The sequence below is a fragment of the Peromyscus eremicus genome, chromosome 1 (genome assembly GCF_949786415.1).
Source record: "Peromyscus eremicus chromosome 1, PerEre_H2_v1, whole genome shotgun sequence".
NCBI classification, from domain to species: Eukaryota; Metazoa; Chordata; class Mammalia; order Rodentia; family Cricetidae; genus Peromyscus; species Peromyscus eremicus.
Window position 1 is genome coordinate 61,568,398 of NC_081416.1, and position 15,183 is coordinate 61,583,580.

At 50.7% G+C, this 15,183-nt stretch overlaps 1 protein-coding gene across 3 annotated transcripts; it reads left to right on the forward strand.

Annotated features, from left to right (window-relative positions):
• The first annotated feature begins 3,233 nt into the window (after positions 1-3,233).
• Rnh1 (ribonuclease/angiogenin inhibitor 1) lies at positions 3,234-14,841 on the forward strand. Of its 3 annotated transcripts, none has more exons than XM_059264645.1 (10): positions 3,234-3,366; positions 9,425-9,529; positions 10,603-10,773; positions 11,136-11,306; positions 11,827-11,997; positions 12,073-12,243; positions 12,328-12,498; positions 12,741-12,911; positions 14,290-14,460; positions 14,586-14,841. In XM_059264645.1, the coding sequence occupies exons 2-10, from the start codon at positions 9,444-9,446 to the stop codon at positions 14,671-14,673; spliced, it is 1,371 nt and encodes a 456-aa protein (XP_059120628.1). In that variant the 5' UTR covers positions 3,234-3,366; positions 9,425-9,443; the 3' UTR covers positions 14,674-14,841. The 3 variants fall into 3 exon arrangements, with proteins under 3 accessions (XP_059120628.1, XP_059120627.1, XP_059120626.1); XM_059264644.1 differs by lacking the exon at positions 3,234-3,366 and adding an exon at positions 7,292-7,422; XM_059264643.1 differs by lacking the exon at positions 3,234-3,366 and adding an exon at positions 7,411-7,524.
• Positions 14,842-15,183: the final 342 nt, after the last annotated feature.

Below are 15,183 nucleotides of genomic sequence, written 5' to 3' on the forward strand. Positions count from 1 at the left end.
CTAAGATTTATTCTAGCATGTGTACCATTCCTACCTGAGGAAAAAAATTATAGAAATGATTTTTAAGGAGCTGGTCAGTGGTAGCACATGCCTTTAATCCCAGCAGAGGCAGGTGAATCTCTGAATTCAAGCCCAGCTTGGTCTATAGATTGAGTTCCAGGACAGCCAGGGCTACACAAAGAAACCCTGTCTCAACAAAACAACAACAAAATGGTTTTTAAGAAAGTCATTTTATAAGATGTTCAGGAGGTAATAGCCCCACAGTGCTGAGGGCAGGTATGTTCTGCTTTCCTGAAGGAAATCTTCCCTCATCTCTAGAATTCCCCATCCTCTCTATAGCAAACATCACTCAGGCTCAGCCATCTGTCGGCCAGCTGGTAAGCGCTGCCTGGCCTCTGTGTACCACTCACCTGTCAGGCTGTGGATCCTCTGTGGTTTCTGATGAATCAGTGGAGGTAACTCCATGACTTCTTCCTAGCATTACCTCTTCCCTGGGCAGCCAGGTGGATTTGCCAGCTGTGTCCACTAGAGGGAGCCAGAACCCTGCACAGCGGGCCCTGCTGGTGAATGCTTTCACTAATCTCAGAGAGGGATCACTGCAGCAGCCTGTTTCATTTCTGGATTCTACCTGTTTTGTTTTTTTTTTTTTTTTTTTTTTTTTTTTCGAGACAGGGTTTCTCTGTGTAGCTTTGCGCCTCTCCTGGAACTCACTTGGTAGCCCAGGCTGGCCTTGAACTCACGGAGATCCGCCTGGCTCTGCCTCCCGAGTGCTGGGATTAAAGGCGTGCGCCACCACCGCCCGGCTGGATTCTACCTGTTTTATCTGCCCATACATATCTACTTCCTCAAATTATGAGAATGTAACAGATGACATAGAATTTAAAAATAAACGTGCATACACATACACACCAAGAAAATAAACGTGCATACACATACACATCAAGAAAAAAGTCCACCATGTGGTAGTGGCACATGCCTTTATCCCAGCACTCAGAAGGCAGAGGCAGGCAGATCTGAGTTCGAGCCCAGCCTGGTCTACAGAATGAGTTCAGGACAGCCAGGGCTAGAAACCATGTCTAGAAAAACCAGAAGAAAGAAAAAAAAAATACAACGAAAAAGAAAGAAGTCCTATGAGATTTTTGCGTACTGGAAATAGGGCTCACCTGAACTGAGATGTCCATGAACAAAATAACAATAGGGCCTGAGTACTGAGTATTAAAGAATGTGAACAATCATGTTCAATTTAATTTATAAGATACCAATTACATGCTGAAATGATGTTTTGGACATACTGACTTAAATAAAGATGAGTTTTTACCTGTTTCTTCTTAGTTCCCTTTTAACGTGTATTTATTTGTGTTTGGGTGTGTGGATGTGGGCATGCCACAGCCTGTGAGTGAAAGTCAGAGACAGCCAAGGGGAACTGGCTTCTTCCCTCCCTCACGTGGGTTTCTGGAAGAGAACTCAGGTATCAGACTTGACAACGGTGGCTTTACTATTTGGGCAGTCACTTTCTGAAGTCTTCTCATAAGTTTTCCTGCTCTTGGGTCCTGTTACATCACAGTTGTGGGCACAATACATTTCTTTAGATAATCCTGGTCTACAACAAATACTAGTAACTGCAGTGAAAATGCCAACTTTTTTGTTTTAATTTTTATTTCATGTGCATTGATGTTTTTGCCTGTATGTCTGTATGTCTGTATGTACGAGGGTGTCAGGACTCCTGGAAATGGAGTTACAGACAGTTGTAAGCTGCCATGTGAGTGCTGGGAATTGAACCTGGGTCCTCTGGAAGAGCAGTTGGTGCTCTTAACCAGTAAGCCATCTCCCCAGCTTGCCAATGTTTTCATCTAGATCATAGGATTATCTGTAGATACTACTCTGCTTCTGTGGCTTCAGTTTGTCTATAATGAATGACTTCTTTTAAGATAATAAAGAAAATCAATTTCCAGCTTATAAAGTGGGTAGGTTTTCCTAGTATTGTATCAGAAAGCCTTGACTTTGGAGGGTGTGTGGGATGGACATGTGCATTTGAGGAGGCTGCCTGGTCACTCAGCACCTCTGCACTTGGAACATCACAGCGGTGAGGAGACAGGCAGATTGTTAGGTCTTGCCTGTTCCAGTCTAGCTTCAGGTTTGGTGAGTGTGGTGGTATGGATGAGAATGGACCTCAGAGGCTCATATGTTTGAATTCTTGGTCCCCAGTTGGTGGAACTCTTTTGGAAGATTAGGGCATATGGGCCTTGTTGGAGAAAGTGTGTCACTGGGAGTGGGCTTTGAGGTTGCCTTTTTATTTTTGAGATAGGGTTTCTCTGTGTAGCCCTGGCTGTCCTGGAACTCACTCTGTAGAACAGGCTGGCTTTGAACTCAGAGATCCACCTGCCTCTGCCTCCCAAGTGCTGGGATTAAAGGCATGTGCCACACTGCCTGGTGGGCTTTGAGGTTTCTACACCCCACCACACTGTTTCCAGTTAGGTCTCTCTGCCTCCTATTTGCAGATGAGGATATATGCTTTCAGCCACTACTCCAGTGCCATGCCTGCCTGCCTGCCTGCCTGCTGCCACGCTCCCCACCATGATGGTTATGAATTCACCTCTGGAACACAACACATTAAAAGCTTTCTTTTATAATTTGCCTTGGACATGATGTCTCACAGCAGTAGAAAGACAGTGAGAGACCCTGTCTGATGGGAATAGGGCGGAATGTGATAGAGCAGGACACTGGATGTCCTCCTCCCAAGGACTGGACAAGTAAGTATACATAAACCACACACACAAATATGATTATGATGATGATGATGATGATGATATAACCCAGAGGTCAGGTGTGGTGGCCACATAGTCAGAGTTTGTTAAAAAACATATCAAGCAAGTTAGGCATAGTAATCCCAGAACCCAGAGAGGCTGAGTTCAGCAGGATGGACTTGACTTCGAGGCCACCTTGGCTACATAGAATTGTTTCAAGCCGTCAAAAGCTATACAAGGAGACCTTAGCTCTGAAACAAAGAAGCAAGCAAACAAACCAAAAAATTCTCCAACACATTTTGGCAAAATTCGGGAAATATTTATCGTGTAGGTCCAGAAATCGGCCAGCAACACCCGTCACAATAAAGGCGTGAGCTCCAGCGCAGGCGCCAACCACCCCTGGAGCATCACTGCTACACCGCCCACCACTCGGGACCGACTTCCCGTAGTCGGGCTGGTTCCAAGCATCCTTTCACCAGGCAAAAGTCCCACGCGCTAGGCCCCGCCTCCACAACAAACCCCGCCCCCCCAGTGCTGACACGCCTCGCAGGGCCTCGCCTTGCCCACTCCAGTCAGAAGGCCGCCATCACGCCCCGGGTCTCCAGGCCTCCGTCTTCGCGAGGTCAGTTTCACACGCTCTCTTCGCTTGTGGTCACTCAGCTGTCCGGGCCCCGCTCAGCCGGTGAAGAGCCGGAAGCGAACGGGCGCTCCGGGACGGGGTGGGGCGGGGCCGGGGGGAGGGGGGAGGGACGAACGAGGCGGTGTCTGCGCACGTGGATGACGTCATCGCACCATGTTACACCCGCCCCCGCCCGCGGTCGGCCTTGGGGGTGGGGTGGGTGGGGTCCTGGCGCGTCAGGGTGCGCGTGCGTAGTCTCTCCTTCAGGTCACCGAAGCAAGGGCCCGCCCAGTTAGAATTGCTTTCCTTCCCCGAGCAGCCCTTGGCCTTCGGCACCCCCACCCCCAAGCACTTCCTCGGGATTCGAGGAGCAGGTGGAGGGCCTGGATGGAGCGACTTCTGGAGGGGAGGATCGCTCGATCGTCCAGGTCCTCCGAGAACGGCGGACCCACAGTGGGGCCTGAAACAGGCAGCCCGGCCAGCCCTAGGCCTCCAGGACGCCAGGGGAAGTGGAAGCCGCTCCCGTGGGAGGGCATGGAACTGGTTCCGCACCTCGTGGGGGTTGTGTTTGCAGACAGCTAGATTTCTGCAGCAATTTTTGTCATTTTGGCCATGTTTGGGAAGGACCTTAGAACCGACTAGATCTTGCTTACAGGGTAGTGAAAATTTGAAAACAGTCCACCAGAGGGATGATTGATTCAGCCACATAAACAGATAATTGTACTCAGAGGAAAGTTGCACTGTATACACGTTTTTGTTTTTTTAAATACGTATTTTTGAGACAGGGTCTTGCTCAGTAGTCTGGCCATTGTATATATGATTTTTTTTCTTCTTTTTAAATACAAAGTTTCACACTGTAGCCCAGCCTAGCCTGGAACTCAGTATGTAACACAAACTAATCTTGAACCCATGCTGATACTCTGGCCCAGCCTTTTGGATGAAGTGCTGGGATTAACTAACATAAAGGTTGGGCTGCCTTATGTTTGTACACAGAAAAAGTAGGTTATGTGTGGTGGCACAGGCTTCCAAGCTCAGCGTGAAGGACGATGAGGTTACATACGTGGTTCAAGGTGAGCCTGGACTACAGTACATAGCAAGGCTGTATCTTCTTTTGTTTTGTTTTTGTTTTTGTTTTGAGACAAGATCTCACTATGTAGACCAGGCTGGTTTGGAACTCACAGAGATTTATCTGTCTGGGCCTCCAGAGTAGAGTGCTGGGATTAAAGGCAGCCCACGTCCTGCTGCAAGACCACAGCTTAAAAAAAAGAAAAAAAAAACAAAAAAAAAAAAACAGAGCTATGTGTAGTGTGCATGCCTTTAGTCCTAGTCAGGAGAGAGAGGCAAGTGGATCTCTGTAAACTTGAGGACAGCCAGAACTACACAGTGAGACCGTCTAGAAGGAAAACTAAACACTCAGAATTGTAATAGTTGTAAAAATACCAGTTTCATATCCGCTGTAACAAAATTACAAATCTGTTTGTTACTTTACATTTGTCACTTTGCAGTTCTGGAGAGAAGTTCAAAATGAGTTAAAAATCAAGTGTCTGTGGGTTGTTCCTTCTGGAGCCTCCAAAAGACAAATGTTTCTTTGCCCATTCCACCCATTATCTCTGCCATTTCCTTAAGAGGATCCTCATGTGACGCTGGGCTGTGGTAGCGCACGCCTTTAATCCCAGCATGCAGGAGGCAGAGGCAGGTAGATCTCTGTGAGTTCGAGGCCAGCCTGGGATACAGAGTGAGTTCCAGGAAAGGTGCAAAGCTACACAGAGAAACCCTGTCTCAAAAAAACAAAAACAAAAAAGAGGATCCTCATGATTACCCAGACCCACCCCTGTTAGTTTTCCCTTACAGCATCCAGTAGTTGGTGGAAACTCAGCATACCCAGGGAGCCCATGCACCTTCTTTCTCTCCTTTCTCACCCTCCCTCAGTGCAAGTGGTCTCTATAGAAACCCTCATTTTCATGCATGTGGCAGGAAGAGAGGTGCTCACTGTCTTCACAGTTTGTCCCGAGGTCCTGGTGAGGTGCTAGAAACACGCTTGCCTGGAACCCAGGACCCCAAGTTGGTAGCCCCTGCCCTATGTGAGTACAGAGTACCCATGCAAAAAACACAGCTCTCATCTTACAGGGAAGAAGAGAGAGTTTACTTTGGAGTTATTGTTAGTGACCATGGCCTGGGAACATAGATTTAGATTGCCCCAAATTCCATGTTCCAACATGGAAGAGGTGTCATGAAGTTTTGTAGTTTTGCAGAAAAAAAGTCATAAATCAAGGCAAGTTCAAATGACATTGGTGGGTACATCAGAGAGACAGGTACAGAAAGATGGGGAAGCTTTTCTATAGGTCCAGGATGCTATCTGATGACATTCTCAGCTTGGGGTTAGTGGAAGCTAAATTAAAGATTCTAAAAGGTTTCTATCTATCAGTCACGGGATGTTAGTTCCAACAGAGATGGGCAAGAAAAGGCTGCCTGGGAGGGCTAGAACTAGCCCAAGATAAGGTAATTAGGCTCTGGAACTTCACCATTCCAGTCTTTCCACAGCACTGAAATTCTAATCAGTCAGTCTCTGTAGATACAGCTTCTTATCAGGAGCTCTCCCAGCAGCAACAAGAAAGGGCTGGCCTGGCCAAAGCCTTTACCTTCCCCATAGAATGGATCCCCTAATTCACAGTTGCTGTGGTCTTGAGTTCTCATGGCTCCTGCCGCCAAGAAGGTTAAGCTAGGTCTGTAGTGACCACGATGCAGGGTTTATGAAGCTGAAATCCAGTCTACCTCCTGCCTGCCCCTTTGCCTCCCTTCCCTTTTCAGGGCCCCCTGCCCCAGGTCTTTTTGGGAAGACAATCCCTGACCTCCTATGTTAGCATGCTGGAGTCCTCTTTTCTTGTGTTACTTAAGCCCCAGGAGGGCTGGGACTTGGAACAGTGCCTGGCACACAGTAGGTGCTCAAGAAATAGGTGGATGAATGCTGATTCCTTGACAAGCGTGTGGCTATCTGTGCAGGAGAACAGGGCTCCTGAGTGACAGTCAAACTCTCTTTGCTGACCTTTTCCAAAGTGCTAGGATTCCAGCACTCGGGAGGCAAATCTGGAAGTTCGAGGCCAGCTACACATCAAGACCTTGTTTCAAAATGCAAACACCAAAAACAATTCCCATAATGTGGGAGTATGTTACAAAGTTTAAACACAGGCTGGAGAGACGGCTTAGCAGTTAAGAGCACTGGCTGCTGCTCTTCCAGAGCACCCAGGTTCAGTTCCCAGCACCTGAATGGTGGCTCACAACCATGTATAACTCCAGTCCCAGGGAATCTGATACCCTCTTCTGTCCTTCTTGGGCACGATGCACAGACATACATGCAAATGAAACATTCATATACATAAATAAAATAGATAAAAATAATACTGAAGTGATTAAACAGTGACAAAATGCTTGCCCTTTTGGGGTGTCAAGAGCCTCATGCATAAGATGATGTCTATTTACCACCCGCAGCCACATCCCTGGGCCATAAAGGATTTCTTTTTTGGGGGGGTGGGGGCATGTTTTGAGATAGGGTTTTTCTGTCTAATAGAGCCTTGGCTGTCCTGAATTCGCTCTGTAGACCAGGCTGGCCTCAAACTCACAGAGAATAATCCTGTAATGCCAACCAGGGAGAAAGATTCCTCCTGCCTCTGCCTCCCGAGCCCAGGGATTCAAGTGTAGGCCACCAGGCCTGGTTTATAAAAAATATTTTGAACACTGTTCTATGCGTGCAGACCTCGTCGGCTGTCAGAGACGCGACTGTGTGCTGTTTTTTGTGCCCGAAGCTCGCATCTCAGTCGCACCCATTTCGCGGCAGCTGTGAATCATTTCACATAGTTTTAGTCAGGCCCCAAAGAAGTGACTCAGGTTTGTTTAAGTCTGTTCCCAAAGTGCAGCTTGCGTGTGGGAGGGGCAGACCCGGTGGGCGGTTTCCTGAAGGCAAAGTGAAAGGCTAGCTGGGGCCAGAGAGGACCGGCAGTGTCTCGAGGCCCCGCCCTGGGCGGAAGGAACGGGAACGTCTGGGACCTCTAGCAGCAGAGCCAGGTGAGCTAGGGCCATGTTTCGGGGCGCCCGGCTGGCCCTGAGAGTTTTTCTCGAGTCCCCTCCTGGCCCTCTTAATACGTGGCAGAGCGTCTGTACCAGAAGGTTCGAGGGACCAAAAATAGGGCGGGGGTGGGGTCGCCGGCCCGGCGAGCCTCAGAGGCCTGTTCCTTCGTAGGGAGGCACAGATGATGTGCCCAGGAGGATCCTTTCTCCGTGCTTGAAGGCCGAGCTCATGTCTCCGTCGCCAGCGGCCTATTGGCCCAAAGGGGGCCGTCCTCAGATCCCAGGATTAATTAGGAGCAGCTAGCTAGCAGTCCCTAGTCACAGCTAAACTGAGGTCTGAATATTGCCCCCAGACTAGGCTTGTGGGTCCTCCCATCACCTGTGTGAATTCCCAGGGCCTACAGCCAAAGGATCAAGGGCGCAGTCCCAAGGCCAAGCCAGGGGAGGAGTGTGGGAGGAGAGTCAGCTGCCTGGGTACTTTCACATCCCTTGTCCCTGACCTCCGATAATCAGTCAGAACTGGCTGCCTCACCTGCCTCAAAGCCCAGCCCTGTACTTTCCCTGAAGATAGACACTCTAGGATCCCCTAGTCTATAGCGCAAAAGAGAACAGACTTCTGGGCCTGGGCCTGGGGATGGTGCTGTGAGAAGTCCGGTAGCTGCCCCACCCCACCTTTAGTGCTCCCGCAATGACTGTGTTTGGATGACACACCCTAGAATCCAGCCTGTGCTGCTTTTACTCACCGGCTCATGGGGTGGGATAACTGGCTGCTCCGTGTCGTGGCTGTTAGGACTGCAGTGAGGTATCCATGCCTTGCATCAGTTTCCCCTGTCACTAACCCTAGGTCAAGGTGTGTCACGTGAATCTTTCTCCCTGGTTGGCATTACAGGGTTATTCTCCCAGCTCTGAGAAGGAAAGGGAAGGCCCCTTTAGCAAGGCCATGGTGTGCCAGGCACTGGTCCCTCCCACAGAACTGTGGTCATTGTCATGACCATCAGAGAGGGCAGCTGGAGTGAATGTCTGTTGCTCTTAAACAGAACCCAGTTCCCCTCTCCCACCTCTGTGCTAGCAGCACAGCACAGACCACTTCTTCCAAGGAGCCCTCCAGGATACCTACATGCTGGCCAAACTACCTGCTTAACAGATGCTCAGGAAATGTGGGGACATGGGTATCTGTCCCCCAGGCCTCAGGAACATCCTTCCACAGCCAGTGCCAGCCTTGTTTATTCAGGCTCTGTGCCCATCCCTGTCAGAGCCTGTGACCAGTTTGTCCCAGCTTTCCTGGATATAGGTCTCATTTTTCTCAGCCCGATGGACAGCCTGGATCCTCTGTGGGTGGGGCCTGAACTGGCTGAGGGTTTTGCAGAAGATAGTCCTGGCCTGGTCTGAGCCCCTAGCCTCAGAAGGAAATCATGGAAGCAAGTGCCTCAGTGGCCGCCCTTCAATACTCCCCTTTCTCCCAGAGTCCTGTGCCTTCCCACCCTTCAGCTGGTTGCTTCTGTCCAGGATCCTGGCTCCCTGGCATCTGACTTTGTGGATGGCTTGGCAACAGTAGAGTATGGTGCTGCCTTCCACCCAGTTTGTTCCAAGAACATGAGCTGAGTGAGCAGGAAGCTCCCCTGCTGGGGTTTCCAGACACAGCCATGCTCAGGTACATACGAGGCAGGGGAGTTCTAGGCCAGACTTGGTGTCCCGATGCTGTCTTCAGCAAGAAGGAGGTGCCAGGATGGCTGGGGTCCTTCAGACTATCTCAGTGCTGGCCCTTATGTTCTTCTGCTCTTAGTGGTATTTGCTAGGGGTACCATGTAGGCACCCTCTCCTGATACCTTGTTTACGTCTAGAGACTCAATGTGTGGACACACTTGCTGGGGAGAGGCTGGGCCCCTACTGGAAAAAAAAATGTGCTCTTTTGGCTTTTGGACTCATCCTCTTACAAATTCTCTCCTGTCAAGCTATGGAAATTTCCTCAAGAGTTCTCGTCCTTCTTTCTTCTGCCCAGATTACATTGTGCACCCACCATGAGTCTTGATATCCAGTGTGAGCACCTGAGTGATGCCAGGTGGACAGAGCTCGTTCCCCTGATCCAGCAATACCAAGTGGTCAGGTAGAGGCAGCCTTGGGGACCTTGTGGGTACCGTTGGGTTTGGCTGGGAGGGTAGTACTCGGTTGTGGAGATGGGTGGTTCTTGCAGCTTGTAGCCACCCAATGGGTCTGCTGTGTTCCAAAAGCATGCTGTTCATGGACACAAAGATGTTTTGCATAATCTTCATGAGATGTTACTTCAACCTTTTTGTTTGTTTGTTATCAGACAGGGGTCTCACTCTGTAGCCCATACTGGCCAAGGAATTGGGCTACAGGGACATAGCTCAGTAGTTGCCTAGCCAGTCGACTTCCAACAAAATATAAATGAGCATGATGGTACAAGCCTATATTCCCAGCACTGGGGAGGTGGAGGCAGGAGGATCAGAAGCCCAAGGCCATTTTTTGCTACAGCTTCCCATGACCATGTCCTAAGACTCTCATGCTGCCTAGCACTTTTAGTCAGAAATGGGTTTCCGTCTTTGCCCTGTGACTTTCCCCATCCTTAGTTGCTTAGGTTCCCACATGACTTCTACTGATCAGCTCATAGCCCCTTCTGTAGGGTTCCTCTTCCTCTTGTCCTAGTGACCTGAGTTTTGAGTCTGGATACATTGCACATGTCCCCTTGGCTGGTCTGAGGGCTTTTCATGCTGGTCATGTGCTTTTGGAGAGAGTGGAGAGACTGTGGGTGTGGCCTCCCACACTGTGTCCATGTGGACATAACTGAGTCATAACTTGCTATGGTTCAGCACGTCCTCATGCTGCTGCAGCTCTGACCAGGTCTGAGTTCCTCTGCCTGCTATCAACATCCGTTCCTGCTCTCCCCACCCCCAACTCTCAGTGCTGGAGCTTGGTGCAAGCGAGGCAGGCAACTCTAGTTCTTGTTTTTTGTTTTTTTTTTTGAGAAAGCTTTCTTCCACTGTGTAGGTGTAGCCCAGACTGTGTTGGAGCTTAGTGATCCACCTGTCACCATAAATGCCTGTTTCAAGTTTAAACATTGTAGTTATAATCCACATTTGGATTTCTTGGCTCCTGTTGTGTGGGATGGTGGTTGGGTCTGAGGCCAGCGCCATGCTGACCCAGGGGTCCTGTCTGCAGGTTGGATGACTGTGGCCTCACTGAGGTGCGGTGCAAAGACATCAGCTCAGCGATCCAGGCCAACCCTACCCTCATAGAGCTCAGCCTCTGCACCAATGAGCTGGGGGATGCTGGTGTGTGCCTGGTGCTCCAGGGCCTGCAGAAGCCCACCTGTAAGATCCAGAAGCTGAGGTAAGTCCAGGGGCTCAGCCCAGCCTGTTCAGGGCAGAACCTCAAGTGGGCAGATAGGCAGCCATGATGTAGAAAGCCACTGAGACATTGGTGACATAGGAAGGGACAGGTTGTGGCACTAGGCACTCACAGCTCCATCCAGAACACAGGTGTAGTGTGCAGTGCTGGGACAAGCCACACTGTGGCTGTGTTCCAGGTCCCAGCCCCAAGAGAGAATCTGGCTGAGCCACACTGGTGTCCTCCTTTGGCCTGGAACCCCATCTAGAGGGAAAGTAGTGTCCTAACCCTATGGGGTGTGGTTGGAGCTCTGGCAGGCGTGGGCCGAGTCTGTTCTTCACTGCTGCTGATGGCATGTGCTTCAGCCTCCAGAACTGCAGCTTGACGGAAGCTGGCTGTGGGGTCCTGCCTAACGTGCTGCGCTCTTTGCCTACCCTGCGTGAGCTACACCTCAGTGACAACCCTCTGGGGGATGCAGGCCTGAAGCTGCTCTGTGAAGGACTTCTGGACCCCCAGTGCCGCCTTGAGAAGCTTCAGTGAGTGTCTGTCTTGCCAGGATCCCTGAGCTCCTTGCCACCCCCTACCCAGAGCCTAGCCATCCAGCCATTCTCAGTAAGCCTCACACCAGCACAGTGGATAAGAACTTTGGAGGGGACTCCTAAGATTTGAGGGGCTCTCCTTTGCTAGGTGCTGGCAGCTGGCCGAGCCTCTGAGAGGGGGAACTGATACTGGTAGTCTGGTTTGATTCTGTAGTGTGACCTCAGATGAGCCGAAGATACTCTCCAGTAGGAACTCGTTTCTTTCCGCTGGTTCTGGGAGGACCTCAGAATTTGAGGTGGGGCTTCTGGGAGGACCTCAGAATTTGAGGTGGGGCTCTTTCCAGTAACGGTTTCCTGAGTGATGTTGGTGTCCTCCTGGAGCTCACTGTGCCTGACCAGACGAAGCCTAAGGTTGCAATGGGAAATGAGATACCAGCAATCCCTTGTTTCCCTGAGGCCAAATTTCTAGGCCCACCCTTAATCCTTTTGATGTACTGAGACCCCTGCCTGCCCTCAGGTTGGAATACTGTAACCTCACAGCTACCAGCTGCGAGCCCCTGGCTTCAGTGCTCAGGGTGAAACCTGACTTTAAGGAGATAGTGTTGAGCAACAACGACCTCCACGAGGCTGGTATCCAGATGCTGTGCCAGGGCTTGAAAGACTCTGCCTGTCAACTGGAGTCACTCAAGTATGTACTAGGCCACAGGGGCAAAGGGGTAGGGGCAGGCACCAGTACTCCTCTTATTATGTCCTATGTCTCTAGGCTGGAGAGCTGTGGTATCACGTCAGCTAACTGCAAGGATCTGTGTGATGTCGTGGCCTCCAAAGCCTCACTGCGGCAACTGGACCTGGGCAGCAACAAGTTGGGTAATGCGGGCATTGCAGCTCTGTGCTCAGGACTGCTGCTCCCCAGCTGCAGGCTCAGGACTCTGTGGTGAGTCAGCTCCCAGCCTCCTTGCATGGGGATGGAGGACATGGTGAGTGAGGACCGTCCTTCAAGAATGTTGATGTCCCACAGGCTGTGGGAGTGTGATATCACCGCAGAGGGCTGTAAGGACCTGTGCCGTGTCCTCAGGGCCAAGCAGAGCCTGAAGGAACTCAGCTTAGCTGGCAATGAGCTGAGGGATGAAGGTGCCCAGCTGCTGTGTGAGAGCCTGCTGGAGCCTGGCTGTCAGCTGGAGTCGCTGTGGTGAGGGGGCCTGAGGTTCTTCTAGGACAGAATGGAGACTAGGCAGACACGCAGAAAGGCTAGAGTGGAGTGAGGTCTGGGAGCTGCTGAGGGACTCAGGAAGAGGACAGTGCTGAGCTGAGGTGCAGGTCCACAGAGGATGAGGGAGGAATGGGGAAGTGGGTGTGCCACCTGGGTTCCTTACGGACCTCCAAGGGAAGGGCTAGTTGGAGCTACTGGCTCCAGCCTTTCTGTTCCCACAGGGTAAAGACCTGCAGCCTCACAGCTGCCTCTTGTTCCCACTTCTGCTCTGTGTTGACCAAGAATCGTTCTCTGCTGGAGCTGCAAATGAGCAGCAATCCCCTGGGGGACTTGGGAGTCCTGGAACTGTGCAAGGCCCTGGGCCAGCCAGACACTGTGCTGCGTGTGCTTTGGTGAGTGTGCAGGTGGGCATGTGCTGGGAGGTAGGTGCAGTTCCACGTCTGGCCACCTTCCTCCTGTGAGGAACCACAGGTAGGCATGGGTTTTCCGCATCCTATCTCCGCCTCTTGATAGTGTTTGTTTCAGATAAGGCATGCACCACCAAGCCTGGGTTCTTTCATTTTCTTAAGTCACATTCTAGCAGCTTCCATGAGTACTAGAAACACATCTTCTACAGAACCTCGTGTATCCTGGTCATTGAGCTAGATGTGGAATCTGAGCTACTCATTCCTCCCATTTTCTTCTAGTTCCAGGGAGGATTCTGCTGTCCCAAATTCCCTGTGTGCCTCCTTATTCTCTTTGGCAGATTTTTAAGTTATTATTTCACATTTCTGTTTGTGTGTGTGCCCCCAAGCTCATACCATGCATGCATGTCAAGGTCAGAAGGTAACTTACAGGAGTTGCTTCTTCTACCCTGGGGTTCCAAGTGTGGAACTCAGGTGGTTGAACTTGGCAGCAAGTGGGCCAGCCTTCTTTGGCAGCTTTTACAGTTTCCTGTCCATTGTGCTCTGGACTATTGATTTGCCTTTGTGTGGGCCTTGGTCCTGAGAAGTCATGTACTCTCTTCATCCTTCTCCATTCCTTTGTCTGCAGGGTCCTGGAGTCAGTCGTCAGGTTTTAAGGGCAGTTCAATTCCTGTCCTCACTTTCTCAAGTTTTTGTTCGCATTTCTAGACATTCCCCATTTTCTACCCAGTCCAGAGTCTCATTTACCATTTATCTCTGCCCTGCCTTATGTAGTGGCACATATTGACTGCTGGTCATTCTGGACTGGGCACTAGCTGAAGGGTCAACCAGGCCTTAGGATAGGGACACCAGGGCCATAGGACACTCTGAAGTCTGAGGGTCCTGTCCCAGGAGTCTTGGGGCCTGCTGCAGTCACTTACAGATGGGGTCCTGTTGATCTCAGACACACCTTGGGGAGGCCAGCCATAGCAGCTTCTTGATGTCACCTAGCCTACCTGTACCTTAACTCCCAGTGCCTTTGGCTTCCTCAGGTTCTAGCTGATGAGCATGGATACTGGCCCTGCGCACTTGTTCTTCCTTTGGTCTGTACCCCAGTCTTACTCAGTCTGGAACCTGTCTACCCTGTCACTTCCTATAGGCAGCCTGATGTTCTTGGCCTTGGTGCACAGGGTTCTGACCTAGCCAGACTCTTGGTGCTCAAAGAGATGCATGTGCCCTCTGAGGCTGTGCGCCATTCCTGTCAGGGGAAGCTAGGGTTCCGTCTATTGTATCCAGCTGAGGGAAGCTTAGCTGCACTTGAAGTATGGAGGGGCTGCCTTCCTGCTAAAGCCCAGATATGGAGAACAGCTCTGCCCTTTCTACCCAGGCTGGGGGACTGTGACGTGACAAACAGTGGTTGCAGCAGCCTTGCCTCAGTCCTGCTGACCAACCGCAGCCTGCGGGAACTGGACCTCAGTAACAACTGCATGGGTGACTCAGGTGTCCTGCAACTGATGGAGAGCCTCAAACAGCCCAGCTGTGCCCTTCAGCAGCTAGTGTAAGTGGATGTGCTGAAGGTGGTGGGACAGGGGTGCCTGAGCCCAGAGGAATCAGGCAGGAAGGTGGGAATGGATGAGTAAACAGGAGCACCCCAACTCACTCTTTCCTGCCTGTCTGTGACAGCCTGTATGACATTTACTGGACGGGGGAGGTGGAAGACCAGCTGCGGGCCCTGGAGGAGGAAAGGCCATCCTTGAGGATCATCTCCTGAGATGTGCACTTCTCTGGACACACAACATTAATCCAGCCCCAGGGGCAGCCAGCAGGATCTCTGGCTCTGGGTGTCCTAGTGTTGACCAGAGATAAACATTGTAATCTTATTTCAGCAGAAAACTTTATAGACACTTTATAACTATTAAAGTACTTTGTTGGCAAGAAAGGTCCTTGTCATTCTTTGTGGGCTGGTGTAGCTGTTCTATGGACCCATGATGCTATGGACACAGGACTGCTTCCTGTGTATGGGGCAGTCCATTCACATGCTCAGCCCAGTGGGTCCTTATTCAATCTCTAATACGGCCTTCCAAAAATCCAGGGTCTTGCTACTGTAGTCGTGGACAGCCTTGAAACTTGGCCATACTCTACTGCCTGCATGTTGAGACTACAGGCATTGTACAGCTATGTGCTTTACACTTTGCTCCAAGACAGGTCTTAAAGGGACTTTCAAAGTGGAATCTTCCTCCTGCCCACACCCAGTAGTGTGAGTGAGGATGATCTCTGCTTG